We start from the raw sequence: 19,700 nt of genomic DNA, 5'->3' as shown, positions 1-19,700 counted from the left end.
GATACAGATGCACATTTAAAACAGAAAGACCAAATATACAAACATGTATGCAGAGAGAAAGAACATAGATGAAATCTTTATTATAGATTTAAAAATGACAACACCACACTAGAACAGGCACACTTAAACCTTGATGCACAGAGAAATGAAAACAAGAAGGAATGAGAGAGGAGAGGATTTATATACCATAAAAAAATTCAATAACATTTTAATGAGAGAAAGAAAAAAATGATAAGAAAGAAAGAGAGAAAAATCTTGTTGTCTCTAAGGTTGGCATCCTTTAAATAATTGTGTGTGCATATGACCAATTAATCTCACTTTGTTAGGATGCATCTTTAGTGTCTAGTAACAGTAAAAATATAGCTCAATATCCTTGGGCTATGAGTTTAATTTCTCTGGAATTGTAGACGATATTCAAGAAAAAGTCCCTGTAAAGATTATTATTATATCTTAGATACCACAGTTCTAAAGGGAAAAGATTGTAAAATATGATTTGTAAATTTATCATGATTAAGTTTTATATGTATTATTTATTTGCATACACACTTGCACATACCTCAAAAACAAAATTCAAGTTTAACTCAAAGTAACTTGAAAATAACTCACAGGCACTCTAATCATCGGTAGTAGCTTCTTCATTATATCATTCACCGTATCGATGGTTGTTGCTGGTACACATAAAGGCTATGAAAAGTACAGAGAAGCGTGGTATAAAATAACTTTGAACCTCATGATTACAAAATTAGTGTCTAATCATACTATAATCTACAGTCTGTAATACAGAAGAAACAATTAGTTTTATTTCCTTGAGTTAAATCTGGAAGACTGTCAGTCTACCATATTTATCACAAAACTAACTATGTGGGTACTTGGAATTCAAACATAACTGTAACAGGTTGTGTATACTAAAGGATTACTAAGTAGCCATGGGTTCAGGAGCACAGAATCCTGGTTTTCTCTTGAATTATGGCCGTGGAAAGCAGGGAGGGTGGTTAACACAGAGCAAAACCCTTTGCTTCCTCTCCATCCAGACTTCATCATTTTACACCCTTTCATTCATACACAGCATGAGCTCAGTTCTAGGAAAATCAGGATAAATAGCAGCTTCACTTAAAAAATGAAACAAGACAAATACAAACAAAAATAAAAAATTATAAACAAAACAAGCAAAAAGATGAGTGAGTACTCTCTCCATATCATGCTTTGAATACAGTTAGATAATGCACAGATATACAACACTGAAATAAGTAATGGTGATAGAACTAGGAACCTGAAATAAATATTTTAGAATTACTCCATCACTTAATACTGCCAAGAACAAGCAAGGCATTTGTCTTATTAGCTCTCTACCACCTCTCACATTTAAAACTTGTTCCAGAGACCTAGGAAAACATCAAGAAGAAAATAGCATGAAATCAAATGATACGAATCTGAGAAGATATCACTGTTACACTGGAATTCTAATACATTACCAAAGTGTATGACAGTGAGTAGATAGGTATATCTTTATGAAGTTAGTTTCTACAGTATCAGCTATTTGCCATAAGCACTGTAAGTTTCTCAGAAACAATCCTTTATGTAAGAATCATGACACAGTGCTGCTTCCCCACTATCTATAAACAATCTTGACCCAAGACCAAAGGAAACCACTTCATAAGCCATCTCTTTCACAGAGTTTTCTTTAGTGTCTTCTAACTGCTGGGCATAACCTATTACCCTGAAAATAAGTGTGTGTTTGTGTGTGTGTGTGTGTGTGTGTGTGTGTGTGCACGTGTACTGAAAATTTCTCCAAGACCCTATCATAACATACCAGTTTACTTGAATTTTATGAGCAAGGACATCTCACACTACCTGATTTTATATCTTGCTATCCATAGAGTAACAATTAGGCAAAAATATCTTAGAATGTGTATGAACAGCTATGTTCTTGTAGTTTTAATGTAAACAGGAAAAAAACAATGTGCGTATCTGCTCAAAATGTAGAGCTAATCATCTAAAGGTGAAAACATAGCTCATGATTCAGAAATCATATATTCTAAAAGAATATAATTGAACACCACATACATGAGCACACATACACATGCATGAAGACACACACACTGACACACACAAATGGAGTATAATACATTAAAGATTCTAATATTTTGTTGAGTATGTCAAAACTTCTGTATAATTTAAAAATAACAAAGTATTATTATAGAAAACCACACATGAGGTAGAGAAATAATTCACATAGATTTAAATTCACATTATTGTAAAATATTGTGTTCTCAGAGAATTTTGAATATATTAAGATCTAATTAATATTTGCAAAGATGTATACATTTCTTCTTGATAGTGATGTTGTTTATAAAACAGAAACATTTCAGAGACAGACTTTTTAACCAAAATAGTTCTAAAAATAATGTTTTTAAAGCATGAAAATGAAAGACAGATGGGAGGTTTTTTTAACATGTTAAAATATTTCTTGACTCATGGTGAACCAGGGATATGTAAGTAATTCTCAGAAGAACAGCCTTATGATAGACCACATGTTCCTACTATGAGGAAAAAATTAGTAATTGTTCAACAATACAAAAAATGTTTACTGTATAAAAAAGGAAGTATACACTCAGATAGAAATAAAAATCCTGTAACTATTGAAATTATGTATTAATAAATAATGTGAAACAGTGAGGTTTTGCTATCACTAAGGTATGAATTTCAAAACATATTACTTATAGCCATCAGGGCATGTAGAAAAATGCTGTCCTCCAGCCATGGCATAGGCATTGACTCATGAAGACAGTGTAGTTAATTGTTATCTCTACAATATTAGGTCAAAACTCAGTATTTTACATATTTGTATTTGAAGTCAAGAATAGGAGAGGACATGCACAACTTAGGGAGAAGTTTGGGGATATCTTGGAATTCAGGCAGGGGACGAGGCAGTGGATTTCTATAATTATATGAAATTATCAATAAAGATGATTCTAAAATCATTTCCATCTATGTTTTAAAATATCAAGAGAGTCTGAGAAACCTACAGTCACTCCTAAGAATAATTTAAAGAAGTAAAATTGCAAGGACAAGAAATCCATAAGTAAGAATAGTAAAAAAACATTTTCCTAATTCATTGAAAGGAAAAAAATACAGGATTATCTTAAGTGTAATGAAATACAGGGATGATTCAAAGAACTCTTAAACCTAAAAGGCCAAACTGTAAACAAAATACCAAAGAAAACCACCAAAAACTGGCAAATACATGAGTGATCATTACTGAATACTCACTAGGAACCTGTAGAAAGAAAAGTGATGGAGGATATTTATTCAAATTAGAAGAATGTTTTTATGAGCTGAAAACATCTCTTCAAAAACAAAAGGGAATTAAACATAGCATCACATGAAGAAAGACTGAAAAGTGTCTATTACCAATCTTCAGAAATACAGAAAATGCTTTCAACAATTAAGGCAGGATAAAATATGAAAGCACTAGAGTTGTGGGTGAAAATAAGTAAAAATGTTTCCTTTAAGGAGTTGGATCTAAGTCACAGCAGTGTTGTAAGACACCAGGGAAATTGCTCATGTACAATGAGCTTTTGCCACAGCTGACATCAAGCAGCAGAGGCAAGAGAACACTTCCCTAAAGGACTATCTGCTCTTCTTCTCTTCTCTCTCCTGAAGACAGATCTAGTTCAGCCAAGCTAGTGAGTGTTCTCCTAATATATGTCACTGGATAGAAATTACTTTACACTACACTTTTCTCTTTAAGTAGTGATTTTATAACCTAGAAAGATGTGCAAAAGATGCCCCACCATGCCAAAGGGGTCAGTGTTCCACTATGTTCATAGCAGACTTATTTGTGATAGGCAGAAGCTGGAAACAACCCAGATGTCCTACAAGAGAAGAAAGGATCCAGAAACTGTGCTTCATTTCCTGTTACTCAGCTATTAAGAAGGAGGACATCCTGAGTTTTGCATTCAAATGGATTGAGCTAGAAAATATCAACCAGAAGTGAGGTAACTCAGACCCAAAAGGACATGCATGGTATGTTTTCACTAATGATCAGATATTGGCCAGAAAAAAAAAAGAAAGAGAGAGAGAGAGAGAGAGAGAGAGAGAGAGAGAGAGAGAGAGAGAGAGAGAGAGAGAGAGAGGAAGGAAGGAAGGAAGGAAGAAAGATGATACATAGATAGATGGATGGATAGATAGATAGATAGATAGATAGATAGATAGATAGATAGATAGATAGAATGTACCAAATACAGTCCACATATCTAAGTAATGTCAACAAGCTAAAGGACCCAAGTGAGGATTACTCAGACCCAGTTGGGAGGTAAAAAACAATCTCAGGTGGGGAAGAAGAGAGGGACCTGGGAAAGAAAGCACACAGGGGTAGAAGAGCCTATGAGGGAAAGAAGGGACCAGATTTGGTACTGGGCAAGGGAAAAGGACTGAAGCCCTGAGGGCCAACAGAAAGAATGGAAACAGTCAGCCTAAGGAGGTAGGAAGTACTGGGGATCCTCCAAAATGCACCAGAGACCTGGAAGGTGAGAGACTCCCAGGACTCTAAGGGATGGACCTTAGATGAAATGCCCAACAGTAGGGAGATGGAATGTAGAGAGCCCACCTCCAGCAGAAAGACATGGCATCAAGAAAGGGAAGGGGTTGTCATCCAACAGTCAAACTCTGAACCATATTTTTTTCTGTCTGAAAGAACTGCAGGGATAGAAACGGAAAGAAGCCTGAGGAAAAGAAGGCCCAGCAACAGGCCCAAGGTAGGATCTAGCTCAAGGGAGGTTCCAAGGCCTGACACTATTACTGAGGCCATGGAACACTCACAAAAATGTATGTAGTATGACCACACTGTAGATGACCCAACAAGCAGCTGACAAGAGCCAGATGCAGATATTTACACCCAACCAATAGACAGAAGCTGCTGACCACTGTGGTTGAATTAAGAAAAGGCTGGAAGAAGCTGGAGTGGAGGGGACCCCTGTGGGAGGACCAGAAATGTCAATTAATCTGAACGCCTGAGAACTCACAAACACTAAACCACCAACCATGCAGCATATACTAGCTGATATGAAGACCCCAACACATATACAGTAGAGGACTCCTGGTAATGGGTCAGTCAGAGAAGTCGCACCCAACCCTTAAGAGACTGTAGACCCCAGAGAGTTTAGAGGTCTGGCTGGGTGTGGGCATGTGTGGTGGAGACATCTTCATGGAGACAGGAGATGAGGAAGAGGTATGGGATGTGGAACAGTTGGAGGGTGTACAGGGGGAATGAAATCTGGAATTTAAAATGTAAATAAAATATAAAAAAGAAAAAGTATGAAGATCAAATTGCGTGGTGATCATTATACACATCTTGGTAAGTTGAGTGCAATTTCAAAAGTGACATGTTCAAATATTGACTCTAGGTACATATTATACCCATTAGCATTTATAAAAGTCAGAGAGATGGTGATCCTCTGGGCTACATTCTGTTCTGCTTTACAGTAGGAATTGTGTTCAACGCTCTGCATGCTGCATAACATTTAAATTTATGATCTGCACTAAAGCCAATAGTGAAAATGGAACAATAATATAAGTATTAGAAAAAATAGACAAGTATTTAATAGCCCTGTGTGTAACTCAATGATAAAATTACTATGTAGTATGTGTGAGGTCATGAGATATATTCTAAGCTCTGTACACACCTATGAACACACACCAATGGTAAGTCAATAAAAATATTTCTAAACAGAAGATACAAGAAAATGTATCCATATGCCTAGAACATTCAACTAAATAAGAGGATCAAGAACCATGATTATGTACTGGGCCTTCCAGAGCAGGTGTCAGGATGCACAGTAAGAGACATCCTGAAGGAGCAGAGGACAGAGGTACAGAGATAAAAAGTTATGATCCATGCGGATGTGGGGAGGAAATTAATTCTTGATAATATTTTGCTTTGCTTAAGATTGTTTATGGTTATCTTATATAATTATTTGATTAATCAGAAATATTAAATAAATGATACTTGAACAACACATACGTTAATATATAAGAAATAAGAACTTGGGATAAAGCAGCTTAATTTTAATATTAGTAATCCTTGGCTTGGAAATGTATGCTGTTGCAATTACCTGACTCAATTTTCAGTCCTTTAAGAAAAAATATTTACTTTTTTTATCTTGCTCTATAATGTGGATCAATATTGCTTTATATTTCTTTCTACATTTCACATATAAAAGACACAAGTCTACATGCCATACACTTACAGCTTTTCCATATACAAAAATTCTTACTATCTTGCCCCTCTACCCTCTTCTTCTGTTTCCATCTCCATTACTCTACAAACTGCCTGTCTCTGCTAGACATGAACTTGAAATACCAGTTTTGACTTCCACATACACTGTCACAGGTTGGGATGTTCTCGGTGAATATCTGCAGTGAGAATGTTTTCTTGATACCCTTCTTGGCTTTATCAATGGCTCTGCTCAAATGCAATAAAAACACAAAACATAGTAAAATTAATTTGTTAGTAGTTTCTTTTAAGCTAATCACTGTTAATATTTTATAAGTACCATCTTAGTGTTAAATACAGGACAATCAGTTTAGCAATATGCATTATTGGATTAGGGAACATTTAAAAATGTTTCAGAACCAAAACCTCAGTCAGGTAATACCACATTGATCTAGGAAACACAGCATGTCCTCAGAACTTTTTGTTTGCAAGGTTGTTGTCATCCTGACTACATCTGGAATGAGCTACAATCCAGAAATGGAGGGCACACCTGTAATCCAAACCTTGAGGCTGGAAGACACAGGCTTTTGACTTGGACCTTGACATGGAGATCTTGAGGCATAGGTGTCATGAATTGCTTAGGCCCAGGCAAGATAGAATTGGCACACCCACCCATGGGATTAATATCCCAGAAGACTGAGGGAAGTGGATCTCTGAGTGCAAGGTCTGCCTGGAACAAAGCAAGGTCCCAATCTAGGCATGGTGGTACACACATCTGAGCCACAACTTCTGATGGAGGTCTACATAAGGACATTGACAGAAGGCAGACTCACTCTTCTTTGCCTGACTGCAGTTACTGCCAGCACATCTGTTGATATCTACTTCTTCAGGATTCCAGTTTATATAGAAGATCAGGTGAAACAAACTAGCCTCATGGACTAAACAACTACTAGATTTTTTTGATTTCCCATTCACAGCTGCCCAATGTTGGGTTGGTTGGACTAGAGAATGTAAGTCATTAAAGTAAATTCCCTTAAATCTGCTTGACCTCAAAAGAGAAAGTAGCAGATGGTTTGGATGCACACGGTAGAGTAACATCTATGAAATGGAATTTAAAGTAAGACTGAAGAGTACTATTTACTCCAATAGCAAGAGGAGACAATGAATACAGAACTTCCTCAAAATTAAATAAAATATGCAATAGACAGGAGACTCGAAAGCAGTATCCAGTGATCATCTAATCAACAACATACTTGGAGACAGGCTACCAAATATAATTTTAAGAAAGAAATAAAGCACAAACTGCAATTCCCATATCAGTTACAGAATTAAAGTATAGTCACAAGTAAAATACCTTTTCAGAAAATAATACCATTGATCTTTCTCGTCTTTCGAACTGTAATGTTAAAAGAGATAAACAAGATTAGAGACTTGAGAATGATATGATTATTTCACATGAAAATTATAAAAATTATTATAAGCCAATGGCCACCATGAGGGTGCAGTGGTAGATGGTATTCCCCACATGACTGCCCTTCTGAATGACATGATTTATGGAACACTTGTATGACAGGAAGTTGAATATAGTGTGGAAGCTAGTTGGGAATGTCAAGACTTGACCGTCTTCTAAGAGCTGTGTAATTATGCCTGGGCCAGCAATTACTTCTAGCATCGGTTTCATATATATAAAAGGATTGTTAGTTGTTGAACATAGGTAGGAGTGGAGGTTCTTGGTTCTGTGAAGGCTGGATGACTGAGTGTGGGGGAATATGAATGCAGGGAGGTGGGTTGGGGCACATCCTCATAGAAGCAGAAGGAAGGGGGATAGGATAGGGGTTTTCTGAGTGGGGGAGAAATGGGGAAAGGGGATAATATCTAAAATATAAAAAAACATTCCAATAAAAAATTAAAAATTCAAAAAATAAAGGTGTATACCACCAAAAAAAGAGAAAAAGAAAAAACACCAGTGTTCTCTTAATGTGAGGTCATGTTCACACAGAAATGTACCATGATTCATAGAAGACAGGAGATCCTAGAAACTAGTACTTCATCTGTGTGTCATCACATTAAATCTCCTGGTATAAATTAATAAGACCACCACTATTCTACTTTAGCATGTAATACTCTCAATTAAGATGGATTAAAGATGAACTCACAATGCTAACATTTTATAACTGCAAATTCTATGTGGAATCAGTTAGAACTCATTGATATTTGACACAATCACAGTGTCTTATAGTCATCAACATTATCTTGTAGTTCAATGTTTTTCTTATCCAAACAGCAACCATTACCCAATGCACTACTACTCTTCCCCATGTTCACAACCCTATGTCAGGTATAGTTTTTCCATCTGTAAATTATGTGTACATTGTTTCCTCGTCCTGAAAATAATTATCCATGCTGCAAAATCTTTCATTCACAGAACTTTCTTCTCCCCTTTTCCATGGTTCAAACATCTCTAACTCAACCTGATTTTCTATGGAGAAATCATTCCTGCCCAAAGACTGGCACATTCTTGTTTGTGCCTTTAACTATTCACCCACTCTATCCTCCAGGTGCAACCAGTTTTATCAGAAGGGTGGCTCATGCTTCTACCCTTCAACCTACACACACAAACATACACAGACACATATATACATAACTTATTGAATGTCAGTAAAATAAAAAGTGATGTTATTGCAAGAAAACATATTGTTACATAGTGATATTTAGGGGTTGGTTCTGATGCTGTGATCAGGAATCACTGCATGTGAACACTGAAGGTAATGTTTTCCAATTGGGGAATACTCTAGAACCATCAAATACGAGAAAAATTTGAGTTGGCAACCTGTATACAATCAGACTAAAATGGATTTGTATTTTGCAAACATTCTGGTTAATTGGTTTAAACTGTGAATTATGAAGCATTAACTGGCCTTCAATTTATATAGCTATCCTATTGTGAATACAGGTCCAAACTGTAGGTCTTACCGAAAGATGACATAAAAATTTCCAGTGGGCCAAGATATGTAAAGGGTCTTGGAACTACAGTTTTCCTTTCTTCTGACAAGGAACACATCATCCAAGGCCCACAGGTTATTCAGTGGGAATATACACTTTATCTTAAACTTCTTCCTTTTCCTAGAAAGAGAATCAAGTATATCTGTTAGTTTGATTTGCATTGTAGTTGTAATCACTTGTAGAAATACCCAGTTCTTCCTGCCCCAGAGCACAACAGGACTCCTTCATTTTATCACTCAGGCACAGTTCAAACCATGGTAGATGGAATTCAACAAATCATGTGTTGAAAGAAGTTACTGGATACAAGATTCCCAATGCACACAAATTGACATAGCCTGATTGTTTTTGGATGAGAGAATGTGAATGGCTAATCTATGAATATACATTGTGTATGCATATGTGTATATACATATGGCAGTTTTAGAAAGCCATGTGTTTCAAGATTTCTTTCATCAGTTTTGTTTATTAGTAACCAGTTTGCTTTATTTCCTTAATTTCCATACCAAAAATATTAGTTAAGACTATGTATTCTAATCAATTATATTTAATAATCTTTCCAAAATAAACAATATTGAAATATTGCCTGAATGAATAAAATTCATGTTCCACATCCTTCTCTGTATATTACAGTGACTGATCAGGGTTGGCAGCCAAATTTACCAAATTGGTAGCAGGAGAGCACATTAAATAATTCGCTTTTTAAAATTATGTCTAAAACATTTGTCAAAACTATTGAGAAACATGTAGGGGGTGTCCACCAAACCTGAACCATGGTAGAGGAAAGAGAAGTTGCAATCCTGGAGAAATAAATTGTAATCTTTTTAAAAATGAAGTAAAAGGACATAGGTTATTTTTGTACAAAAAGGCCTAAGTAAAGTGTAGCCTCTCATAGTAAGGAATGCATGCTGCATATACTCACAGGTTGCTAGACACAACCAGAACATCATTAAATAAGGATAGATATCTTTTCTTCCTTTCGTTGTAGCTCTTGATTTCCACAGGGCCTTGGCACAGCAAGGTTTGATGCATTTGTTCCATGTCAACCTTAACAAGTTATTTCTATATCGAAAAGATATGATATTCCTGGTACAGGTCTGCACCTGACAGAACAAGATTTAGTGGATAAGTTATAAGACCAATGTTCATACTACATTTTGAAGAGGTCATGAAATTAAAATGCAGTAAAGTTGAAAAAAATCTGAGAAATATTATAGCAACATTTATAATGATAGCAGTTAACATATGATATACATGTATGAAATTAAAAAATGAATAAAAATGGAGTAATTGTAACTTGTAACATAAATGATATCCTAATGAAAAAAATATATGTGTGTATATATATATATACATATATAGATAGATAGATATAGATTTATATGTACATATATACACACACACACGTCTTTTCTTTTATTGGCCTATATATCTGTTCCTTACGAAATTTCCTCTTAAAGTGATTGTCCCTTCTCCAAACTGTTTTGAATGATGAAAACTTAGAAATCTACAGGTGGTGTACATTGTCTTTTCAAGGTGTATTTGGATTAATCTAAACAATTCAAGGCAAAGACTTCTGATGTTCAGTTGAGCTGTCAAAACTGTTATAAAAAACTCGATCTTTGTCAAATCAGCAAAACAAACAAAGAAACAATCAAACCAACTCTCCAGCTTTCAAAAATATATGTGAAGTTGGTTTTGTCCAGAATAAAGGGTCATTTCATTGACTCTTGCCTGTGGCTCCTGTATGGATATCATCATGGATTCTGGGCAGTAAAAACACTTGTACATTTTTAAGTCTCCACCTAGATTTCTGTACCTCTACAAACCTCTCCATCTCCTGTGCTATGCTAACTATACAGTCTCCTCCATCTTTAGGAGTGCAAAGTTTCTCCTACTCAAGTTATCCCCATTTTCTCTCCTGATATTCTTCCTTCTCTATTACCCAGCCTTGGCCATAGCAAATCTGTTTCTTTTTTCTCTCTACTCAGAACTCTTCCACCTGCCTCTGAACATGATTCTTCTCATATTCCTAATAAGATTCTCCCCTGTGATACTGGAGTGTCAAATCTTCTGGTGGTTTCTTTAATGTTACCTGCTCAAATAAATGGTATATTTATGATATACATTTTCTTTAAGGGAATATAATTCTGGCAGAAACATGTTACATCTTTCAAACAATATGTACAAAGGCACCATATCTTTTAATTGGAAAGCATTTACGATTCCTGTGAATCAAAATGTCAAAAAGATATACCTGCCAGCAGTTGTCATCAATACTTCAAACAATAATGTAAAACATATGACAAAAATACCAACTCAATTTCACAATAAGCAAAATTGAAAGCAAATGAACATGTGTGGAAAGTGGCTCCTGTCATTGGAATTAATATTCAAATCCTTGGAAAGATTCCAAAGAACACAATATGTATTAGAAACTATGACAATCTGAAGAAAGCAAGCAAGTTATTAGATTTTGAATGTACCAAAAAATTCTGACCAATCGTTTTTTTAAATCTCCGTGGTCATGTGATTAAAACAATTGGGTTGCATATAAAATAATCCTCACTTATAAGTTGGGCAGATTTTTTAAGATTTATAAAATCCCTTCACCTGTATGCTCAAAGCATACCTCTCCTCACAGAATAATTTTTTAGAGAAGACTGGTACTGAATATTTCTACAATGACTACGTATTCAAGAAACCATTGCTGAGTTGAGAGTTAGCTCATATGATCTGTAGAAATGAAGAGAGAACATTAACCGATATGATTAGTCTATTATGAGAATCTAATTAGTTATAAAATACCTTTTCTGGGCAGCCTGGAAGGGAGAACCTTTTAATAGATCTGAATTTTTTTATTCTTTTAGTCTTTCTTCCTCTTTCACTGAAAGATTTTTTATTTGATATTTTATTTATTTACATTTCAAATGTTATCCCCTTTCCCGATTCCATCTCCCTCCTTAACCCCCTATCCTATCCCACCTCCTCCTTTTTTGCTTTTATACCATTATAATTACATGCAAGTATTAAGGTCAGTTCTAGGTTGAGGAAGTAGCTATACAATAGATGCAAATAGTCAAGGAGCACGCAAGACAATAAACCCAGATAGTAAAAGAACAAACAGGACAATAAACAGATGGACTTGAAATTTTATTTTGCTTTCCTACTCCTGAACACCAAACTGGTGACTGCATTTGGTAGACAAATCACCAAAGTCTGGGGGCTCTGTAGTAATTAGGCTGTAGGACCATTGTGATGTCAATAGTCTAAGGCTCATGCCATCTGACAAAGTGACACATGCATTTCCTTTCCTTATACTTAGTGGCTTTAAAAGGTTTTCTAGCAATTGTTGAACTGTAAGTTTTTGTAAGGAATAACGTTTTCACAACCACGTAGAGTATGAAAGTCATATAGGTGAGAGATTGAATATAGAGAAGGATAATAAATCAATAGACAAGTACATTCATAGATACTCTTTGGGTGGTTTCTTTACTATACTCTGCTCATATAATTCCAACACTAAAACATATATTAAGTGAATATCATGCTGCCCAAAACATATATCTTTCAATTAATATGTAGAGAGACACCACCTATTGCCTAGAAAGCAGTTAAGACCCATGAGGTTCAAGGAGTCAGGAGGAACAGCAGGCAATGGTTATCATCACTCACATTCCACAATAATGTAAAGATGTTTACAAAAATAATACCAACTCAGTTTCATGATATCGAAAAATAAATGAATATGTTTTGAAACCGATTCCTTTCGACCTGGATGAACATTAAAATATTGAAAACTTAAAAAACCCACGACATATCTAGGAAAAAATAACAATTATCTGAAAGCCACAGAGTTCATAGACTCTAGGTTGAAGTCTGACCAGTTTACATCAAAAGTTTGTGTTTATAGTAGGTAAAAACAATTAAATAGTCTAGAAAATAATACTCTTTCATGTGCAAGATAGGTATTGTTTGAAGACTTATAGAAAACTTTTTCCTGGAGGCTCAAAGCATACCACCCTTTACCTGACAACTCTGGTTTTTTTAGAATATTGGTACTAAAAATTTCGAATGAGTAAGTTTTTATGAAGACACTGCTGAAGTAAAAGTTAGTTCACATGTTCTGAAGGAATCAAGATAGAACACTTCTTGATTCCATTAGACTATCATAAGAATCAAGTTAGTTATTGTATACATACCTTTACAGTGGAGCCTGCAATTGAAAACCAATCAATGGACTTGAAATTATCGCTTTCCTTCTAGGCACTAAAACCCAAAGTGAACACTGCAGTTGGTAAACCAACCACTGAAGTCTGAGGAGTCTTTGGGAGTCAGGGTGGCAGGTCATTGTGATGTCAAGATTCAAAGGCTCATGCTATAGTTGACAAAGTGACAAGTGCATTTCATGTCCTTCAATATTTTGGTTTTAAAAACATATTCTTTTAATAATTGTTGAACCATAGGGATTTTTATTAAATAATAGATTTTCACAAAAGTATGTGTTATATGATAGATAGATGATAGTTAGATGATAGACAGATAGATGATTGATAGATAGATACATTATAGATTCTCATTAGTAATAATACCAGTTAATGAAAAGGAGAAACATTGTAAAATGCATATTCATTTCCAAATATTCTCAATACATATGTTTTTACATATCAAAGGTATACATGAAAGGAAATATCATTAACACTGTGAACCTGAAAGACCAACATGCAAGAATCATAGGAGACTTTACAAATGAATGTGCTTTACTGAATAGATTCAGAAAGCTTCATCCATCGGGAGGTCAGACAGAATTGAAGATATGTATATTATTTTTCCCACCACAATGATGCTTATTTCAGATTATAGTTAAGTTTAAAACACACACTTTAAATGAATGCATTCTATCATCTACAACTTCACTACAAAAACCATTAAAATGAATATAAAATACAATTTTATTTTATTATTTGAAGTTTGAGATTTAAAAATTAGGTCCTGTTCTTCCTTTTTCAGATGAATCATTATATTTTCTTCCACCTTCCTTTTATTAAATATAGATTCTTTATTTATACAACACATTCTGATAGTTTTCACTACTGCCTCTCTACCATACACACACACACACACACACACACACACACACACACACAAACATACAAACACACACACACATTCCTTTTCTCATTTCTGAGTTCAGTTTATTTTTTCTCTCATTAGAAAAGAACAGGCTTCTTAGAGATAACAACATAACATATCAAAATAAAATACAGTAAGATAAAACAACACCCATTATAATAAAGTTGGACAAGCTAAGCCACCAGAAAGTAAAAGACCCCAACACAAGGCAAAAGAATCAGAGGCTCACTCATTTATACTTTCCTAGTATATATACAGAGGATCCTTGTAGACTTCTGCAGGCCTTGCAATTCCTACTTCAGTTTCCATGAGTTATTTGAGATTTGTTGCTCTCCTGGTCTTCCATCCCCTGCAGCTTCCTAATTCCCAGAATAGAAAAGCAGTCTTTATAATCATTATTACAGAATTTGAACACTACAAATATTCATTACTTTTCAGAATAAATTTAAAAATCTTGTAATATGGGAATTGATAGATTTGATAGATTAAGGTATCAAAGTATCAATGGGTCCAAGATTTCTGTATTTCAGTCAGTTAGAAGTGACTGTAATTATACAGATTTTTTCTCTATATTTATATATCATTCTACTTACTCCCTTAGTACAAGCACTTAAGTAAAAAATTAAGAAAAATATTTAGGCTTCAAACATTATTTCTCAATCAGATATTATAAATTTGTACATAACTCACTTTGCAATGCTGACAGAATTAAGTTTGTTCCTCTTGAACTATGTGAAGTAAACTGAGGATTTCTAATCCATGGTAAGTCATGCAAGTTCCATAAATAGAAACCGTTATGCATGCACATTTATAGAATATACAATTATACACATTTAAAGAATGGAGTTGTGTCCGAATCCTGAATGCTTGTGAGAAAGCTCCAAGGAAACAAGATGTGAATCTTGTAGCCTCAGTTTCTTCAAACACAAATTGTTCTTGGAGTGTTTTGTGCTCCTCCCAGGGGTACTGGATAGGCGTGTTTACTTCAGCTGTTGTTATTCACATGCCTCCATGGAAATACAGGTTTTTGTCATGTGTGCCTTGTCCTTGTAATTGAAATCCTTACTCCTGTGACTCTTTTTCTTTATCTTTTTTCTTTCTCCTGCCCTGCCCCATGTTTCCCACCACACACACCCTGGAACTTCAAGTCTCTGCAAGGTTAGGTGCTTCATCTCCCATTGAAGTCCCAATGTAGCCCAGCTAGAACACTTCACAAGGACAGGCAACAGCTTCTAATACAGCCCCCATTCCAGTTATCTGTGACTCACATGAAGACTGGGATGCACATCTGCTACATATGTGTGGGGAGTCATAGGTCCAGCTCGTCTATGTGCTTTGTTTGGTGCTTCAGTGGAATAGTGTTGAGAGTCACAAGAATCCAGGTTCGTATGCTGTTGGTCTTCCTGTGGAGTTCCTATCCCGTTTGAAGCCTGCAATGCTTCTTCTTATTCTTCAATAAGAGTCACCAAGCACCATCCATAGATTATGTGTCTGTATCTGTTTGAGTCAGCTCTCGGGCAGAACCACTCAGAGAACATGTAGTTCCTGTCTGGGAGCAAAAACGAGCATCATGAATAGTGTTAGGGATTGGTGCTTGCCCATGGTCTCAGGTTGGGTTGGTTATTGGATGGCCATTCCCTTAGTTTCTTCTCCATCACCCATGCCTATATTTCTAATAAGATAAATTTGGGGTTGAAAGTTTTGTGTGTGGGTTGGGGATTCTGTAGCTTCACTGGGGTTTCTGCCTGGCTACAGGTGGCAGCCTCTTCAGGTTGCATTCCCCCAGTGTAGAAAGTCACATCTAAGGTCATCTTCTTTGATGCTTGGGTGCCTCCCTTGTCCCATCTCTCTCCTGTTCTGTTGATGCCCACTGTCTTCTCACCCCAGTCAGTTGCAAATATCTATTAATTTTCATGGCCATCTAGCCATTTCTCCTGACCTTCCCTTACCTGGCCCTAAACCCAATATTCCCCCTCCCCATCACCATCCTTCCCAGTTCCCTCCATCTGCCTCTTATGAGTATTTCATTCCCCCTTCAAAGTGAGATACAATCTTGGGCTTTCCTTCTTGGTTACCTTCTTTGAGTCTGTGGAGTGTAAACGGTATATGCATTTTATGGCTAATATACAGTGATAACTGATTCCATGACATGCATGCCTTTTTGGGACTGAGTGACTTCACTCAGGATGATAATCTCAAGTTTGATACATTAGCCTGCAAAATTTATGATGTCTTTGGATTTTTTTATTGGATATTTCACTTATTTACAGTTTACATGCCATCCCCTTTCCCCATCCATCCCCCACAAACCCCCATTCTATACCCTTCCTCCTTCTTGCTTTCATAACATTTTAATTACATACAAGTATTAAGGTCAGTTCTAAGTTGAGGAACTAGCAAATATAATAGATGCAAATAGTCAAGGAACAAGCAAGACAATAAACATAAATAGTCAAAGAACTGGCAAGGCCATAAACAAAGTCCTGTGATCACTCCTGTGTTCACTGTTTCTAAAGGCTTATCAGGATGACTTAAATATCTGGGCCTACTTCCCTGTCCTAGCCCAAAGTAATTTTCATGCCTGTAGCATACTTCTTTGTTCTAGCCTAAGATTTAGATTCCTGCCTGAAATTACTTCTTTGTTCTATCCTCATGTCAGATTCCTGCCTGAATCCCAATTCCTCCTCTTTGCCAAAGTCAGATTCCTTCCAAGCAGCCCCCAAAGCTCTCCAATTTTCCCTTTTTATTTTATAAACAAGACTGAGCCTGTCTTAGATCATTCTGACAAGAATACCTTTCTTACCCATCATGGAATATGCATTCCCAAAGCAATGCACTTATGTCTTAGGTTGGTAAGGCTCTGTGCAAAATCTTACTCATCCTTAGCTTGCCAGCCTGTTAAATTAAGAACTCTGTCCTATTCCATTGTGTAGATGTACTGCGTATTTTGGTTTGTTTCTTTGTAATATTTTTTGTTTTATCCATTTTTCAGTTGGGGGACATTTTTATTTTTTGTTTCTGGCTATTACATTAGTTCTCTGTTTTCTATTTTCTAGATGACCTCTTTTTTATTGGATATTTTATTTACATTTCAGATGCCATCCCTTTTGCACATTTCTTCCCCTCCCCCCCCCAAAAATCCCTATCCCATGCCCCCTTTTCCTTTTTGCTTTTATACACTTTAAAAAAATGTTAATCAAAGGATTTATAAGTTTGGTAATGCTCAATCAGAAGTGTAACCCAATACCCAACATAGACATATCAACTGCCTTTGACTGGTGGAGACATGTGAACATCTGCCTCCATATTTCCTCCCTCTCTTTTTCTCTCTTTCTCTCTCTCATCACCTAGCTTCTCCTCTCATTCTTCTCCTCCTCTCCTTACTCCTCCTCTTCCTCTCGGTACCCCCCCCACCTTAGCTCCTCCTACATATCACCCTTCCTTTTAAAATGAAAGTTTTCTCTCAAAATACATTTAGAGCATAATTATGACAATTTGTACCAGTGAGGTACAAGATAGTCCTAATACCCAGTCCATGATTTTGTTGACTAACCAGAACCTCTGTCATCTATCCTAACTAAAGCACTTAGTTCTGAACCTGGCTTTTTTGTTAGATTTAGAATGAATGTCAGCTGAAAACCATCCACTCAAATCTTTTCTCTCAAAATAAATAGCCATGATTGGCTATGAAACTATAAGTTTTCAACCCCGTCAGAAATCCAGAATGACTGAGTTAAGTAAAATTATGGGAAGCACAAAGCATAGCTTCTAAAACTTAGCCAATTTTTAGAGACCACTGAACACTGGGACACTCCCTATACTACAAAACGTTGGAGCATCTGATCTTCAGCCTTCTGACCCAGGACCATCTGACAGACCTTAGTGCTACAGAATTATTAAGGGCTGATTACTCTGTCTAGGCAGATATAATCCGTCGATTATTCTGCAGGTGTGTCCTTTTCTGGACAGTAATTTGTCTGTAGATGGAAAGAGGCAATTCTTGCCTAGTGACTGTCTCACCACAACTGGAGTAACTCCAAAGATGCTCAATTTCTTCTTAGAATCCAATACAGGAAGCTTTGAGGAGCAGACAGGTCTCTAATCAAAATAAACATTAATACAAAAATGCTTGTAACATCAATTCTGTGGACTTCAGATGTTTTGAAAACCAACTATCCATGTAAGGTAATCTGGACTCTTGTCTGTTAACTCCACTCAGCTATTTCTAAATAAAACATAGAAAACACCCTAACAATAAACTCCAAGCCATGAATTTGCTATAGTCCATTAACTCACAGGCTAAGTATCTCAAATCTGTTAAAAAAATTAAAGAAGGACTGGGCAAGATGACCTCCTAATTGGTGAGAGAGGTGTGTTGAAGTCTTTCACTATGTTTTTATAGTTTTCATGCTTGTTTCTTTTTTATTGGACATTTTATTTATTTACATTTCAAATGTTATACCATTTTCCTTTCCACATTTCTGCTCTGGAAACCCCACATCCAATCTTCTGTCCCCCAGCTTCTATGAGGTTGCACACACACACACACACACACACACACACACTCACACACACATTCACACTCATACACACTCACACACACACACTCACACACACTCATGCACACTCACACACACATTCACACTCACACACACACTCACACACACACTCACACTCATACACACTCACACACACACTCACACACACACACAAACTCACTCAAACACACATACTCCTTCTCCCAGCCCCAGAATTCCCCTACACTGGAGACTTGAGCCTTCCCCAGAAAAAGGTCTTCTTCGCCTATTCATGTCCAACAAGGCCATTCTCTGCTACATATGTGGCTGGAGGCATGGGTCCCTACATTTGTACTATTTGGTTAGTGGTTTAGTCCCTGGGAGCTCTGGGGGGTGGGTGTTGGTTGGTTGATATTGTTGTTCTTCCTATGGGGTTGCAAATCTCTTCTGCCTCTTCAATTTTCTCTCTAACTCCTCCATTGGGAACACAGTGCTCATTCCAATACTTGGCTGGGAACATCTGCCTCTGTATTTCTCAGGCTCTGGCAGAGCCTCTAAGCAGACAGCTATATCAGGCTCTTGTCAACAAGCACTTTGTGGCATTCACAATAGTGTCTGAGTTTGGTGTCTGTATATGGATCCATTATTATGTATAATGTATTATGTATACCATTATTATCTATAATGAATCCCCAGGTGGGGCAATTTCTGGTGGACCTTTCCTCCAGTCTCTGGTGCACACTTTGGCTCTGTGTGTGTTCCTGTAAGTATTTTGTTCCCCCTTCTAAGAAGGACTGAAGAATACACACTTTGGTCTTTTTTCTTGAGCTTCATGT

The 19,700-nt window shown here is 36.3% G+C and overlaps 1 protein-coding gene and 1 long non-coding RNA gene across 4 annotated transcripts in view; both read right to left on the bottom strand.

The window, feature by feature from the left end:
- Positions 1-557: 557 nt before the first annotated feature.
- LOC143436007 (rho GTPase-activating protein 20-like) lies at positions 558-10,307 on the bottom strand. The gene is made up of 5 exons (XM_076919828.1): positions 10,137-10,307; positions 9,188-9,337; positions 7,569-7,610; positions 6,382-6,463; positions 558-684 (listed from the first exon to the last, which is right to left on the bottom strand). Exons 1-5 carry the CDS (start codon positions 10,253-10,255, stop codon positions 577-579), a joined length of 501 nt encoding a protein of 166 aa, XP_076775943.1. The 5' UTR covers positions 10,256-10,307; the 3' UTR covers positions 558-576.
- Positions 10,308-13,666: 3,359 nt separating this feature from the next.
- Positions 13,667-19,700, bottom strand: part of LOC143436008 (uncharacterized) — a 103,542-nt gene continuing 97,508 nt past the window's right edge. For 2 of the 3 annotated variants that reach the window (XR_013106265.1, XR_013106266.1), the window contains one exon: positions 13,667-15,896. This is a non-coding gene — a long non-coding RNA (uncharacterized LOC143436008). The remainder of the gene's footprint in view (positions 15,897-19,700) is intronic. The other variant, XR_013106267.1, reaches the window with a different exon arrangement.

The sequence above is a fragment of the Arvicanthis niloticus genome, chromosome 22, assembly GCF_011762505.2.
Source record: "Arvicanthis niloticus isolate mArvNil1 chromosome 22, mArvNil1.pat.X, whole genome shotgun sequence".
NCBI lineage: Eukaryota > Metazoa > Chordata > Mammalia > Rodentia > Muridae > Arvicanthis > Arvicanthis niloticus.
This window is presented reverse-complemented; position numbering and strand designations above follow the sequence as displayed.

Bases quoted from the DNA above. Each gene is read 5' to 3' on its own strand.
- LOC143436007 (XM_076919828.1), bottom strand. From the start codon at position 10,255: ATGGAACAAATGCATCAAACCTTGCTGTGCCAAGGCCCTGTGGAAATC. The intron at 9,338-10,136 runs GTGAGTATATGC...TTCTCTTTCTAG, and splicing joins CTGGTTGTGTCTAGCAACCT to GAAAAGGAAGAAGTTTAAGA. The intron at 7,611-9,187 runs GTAAGACCTACA...TTAACATTACAG, and splicing joins AATTTTTATGTCATCTTTCG to TTCGAAAGACGAGAAAGATC.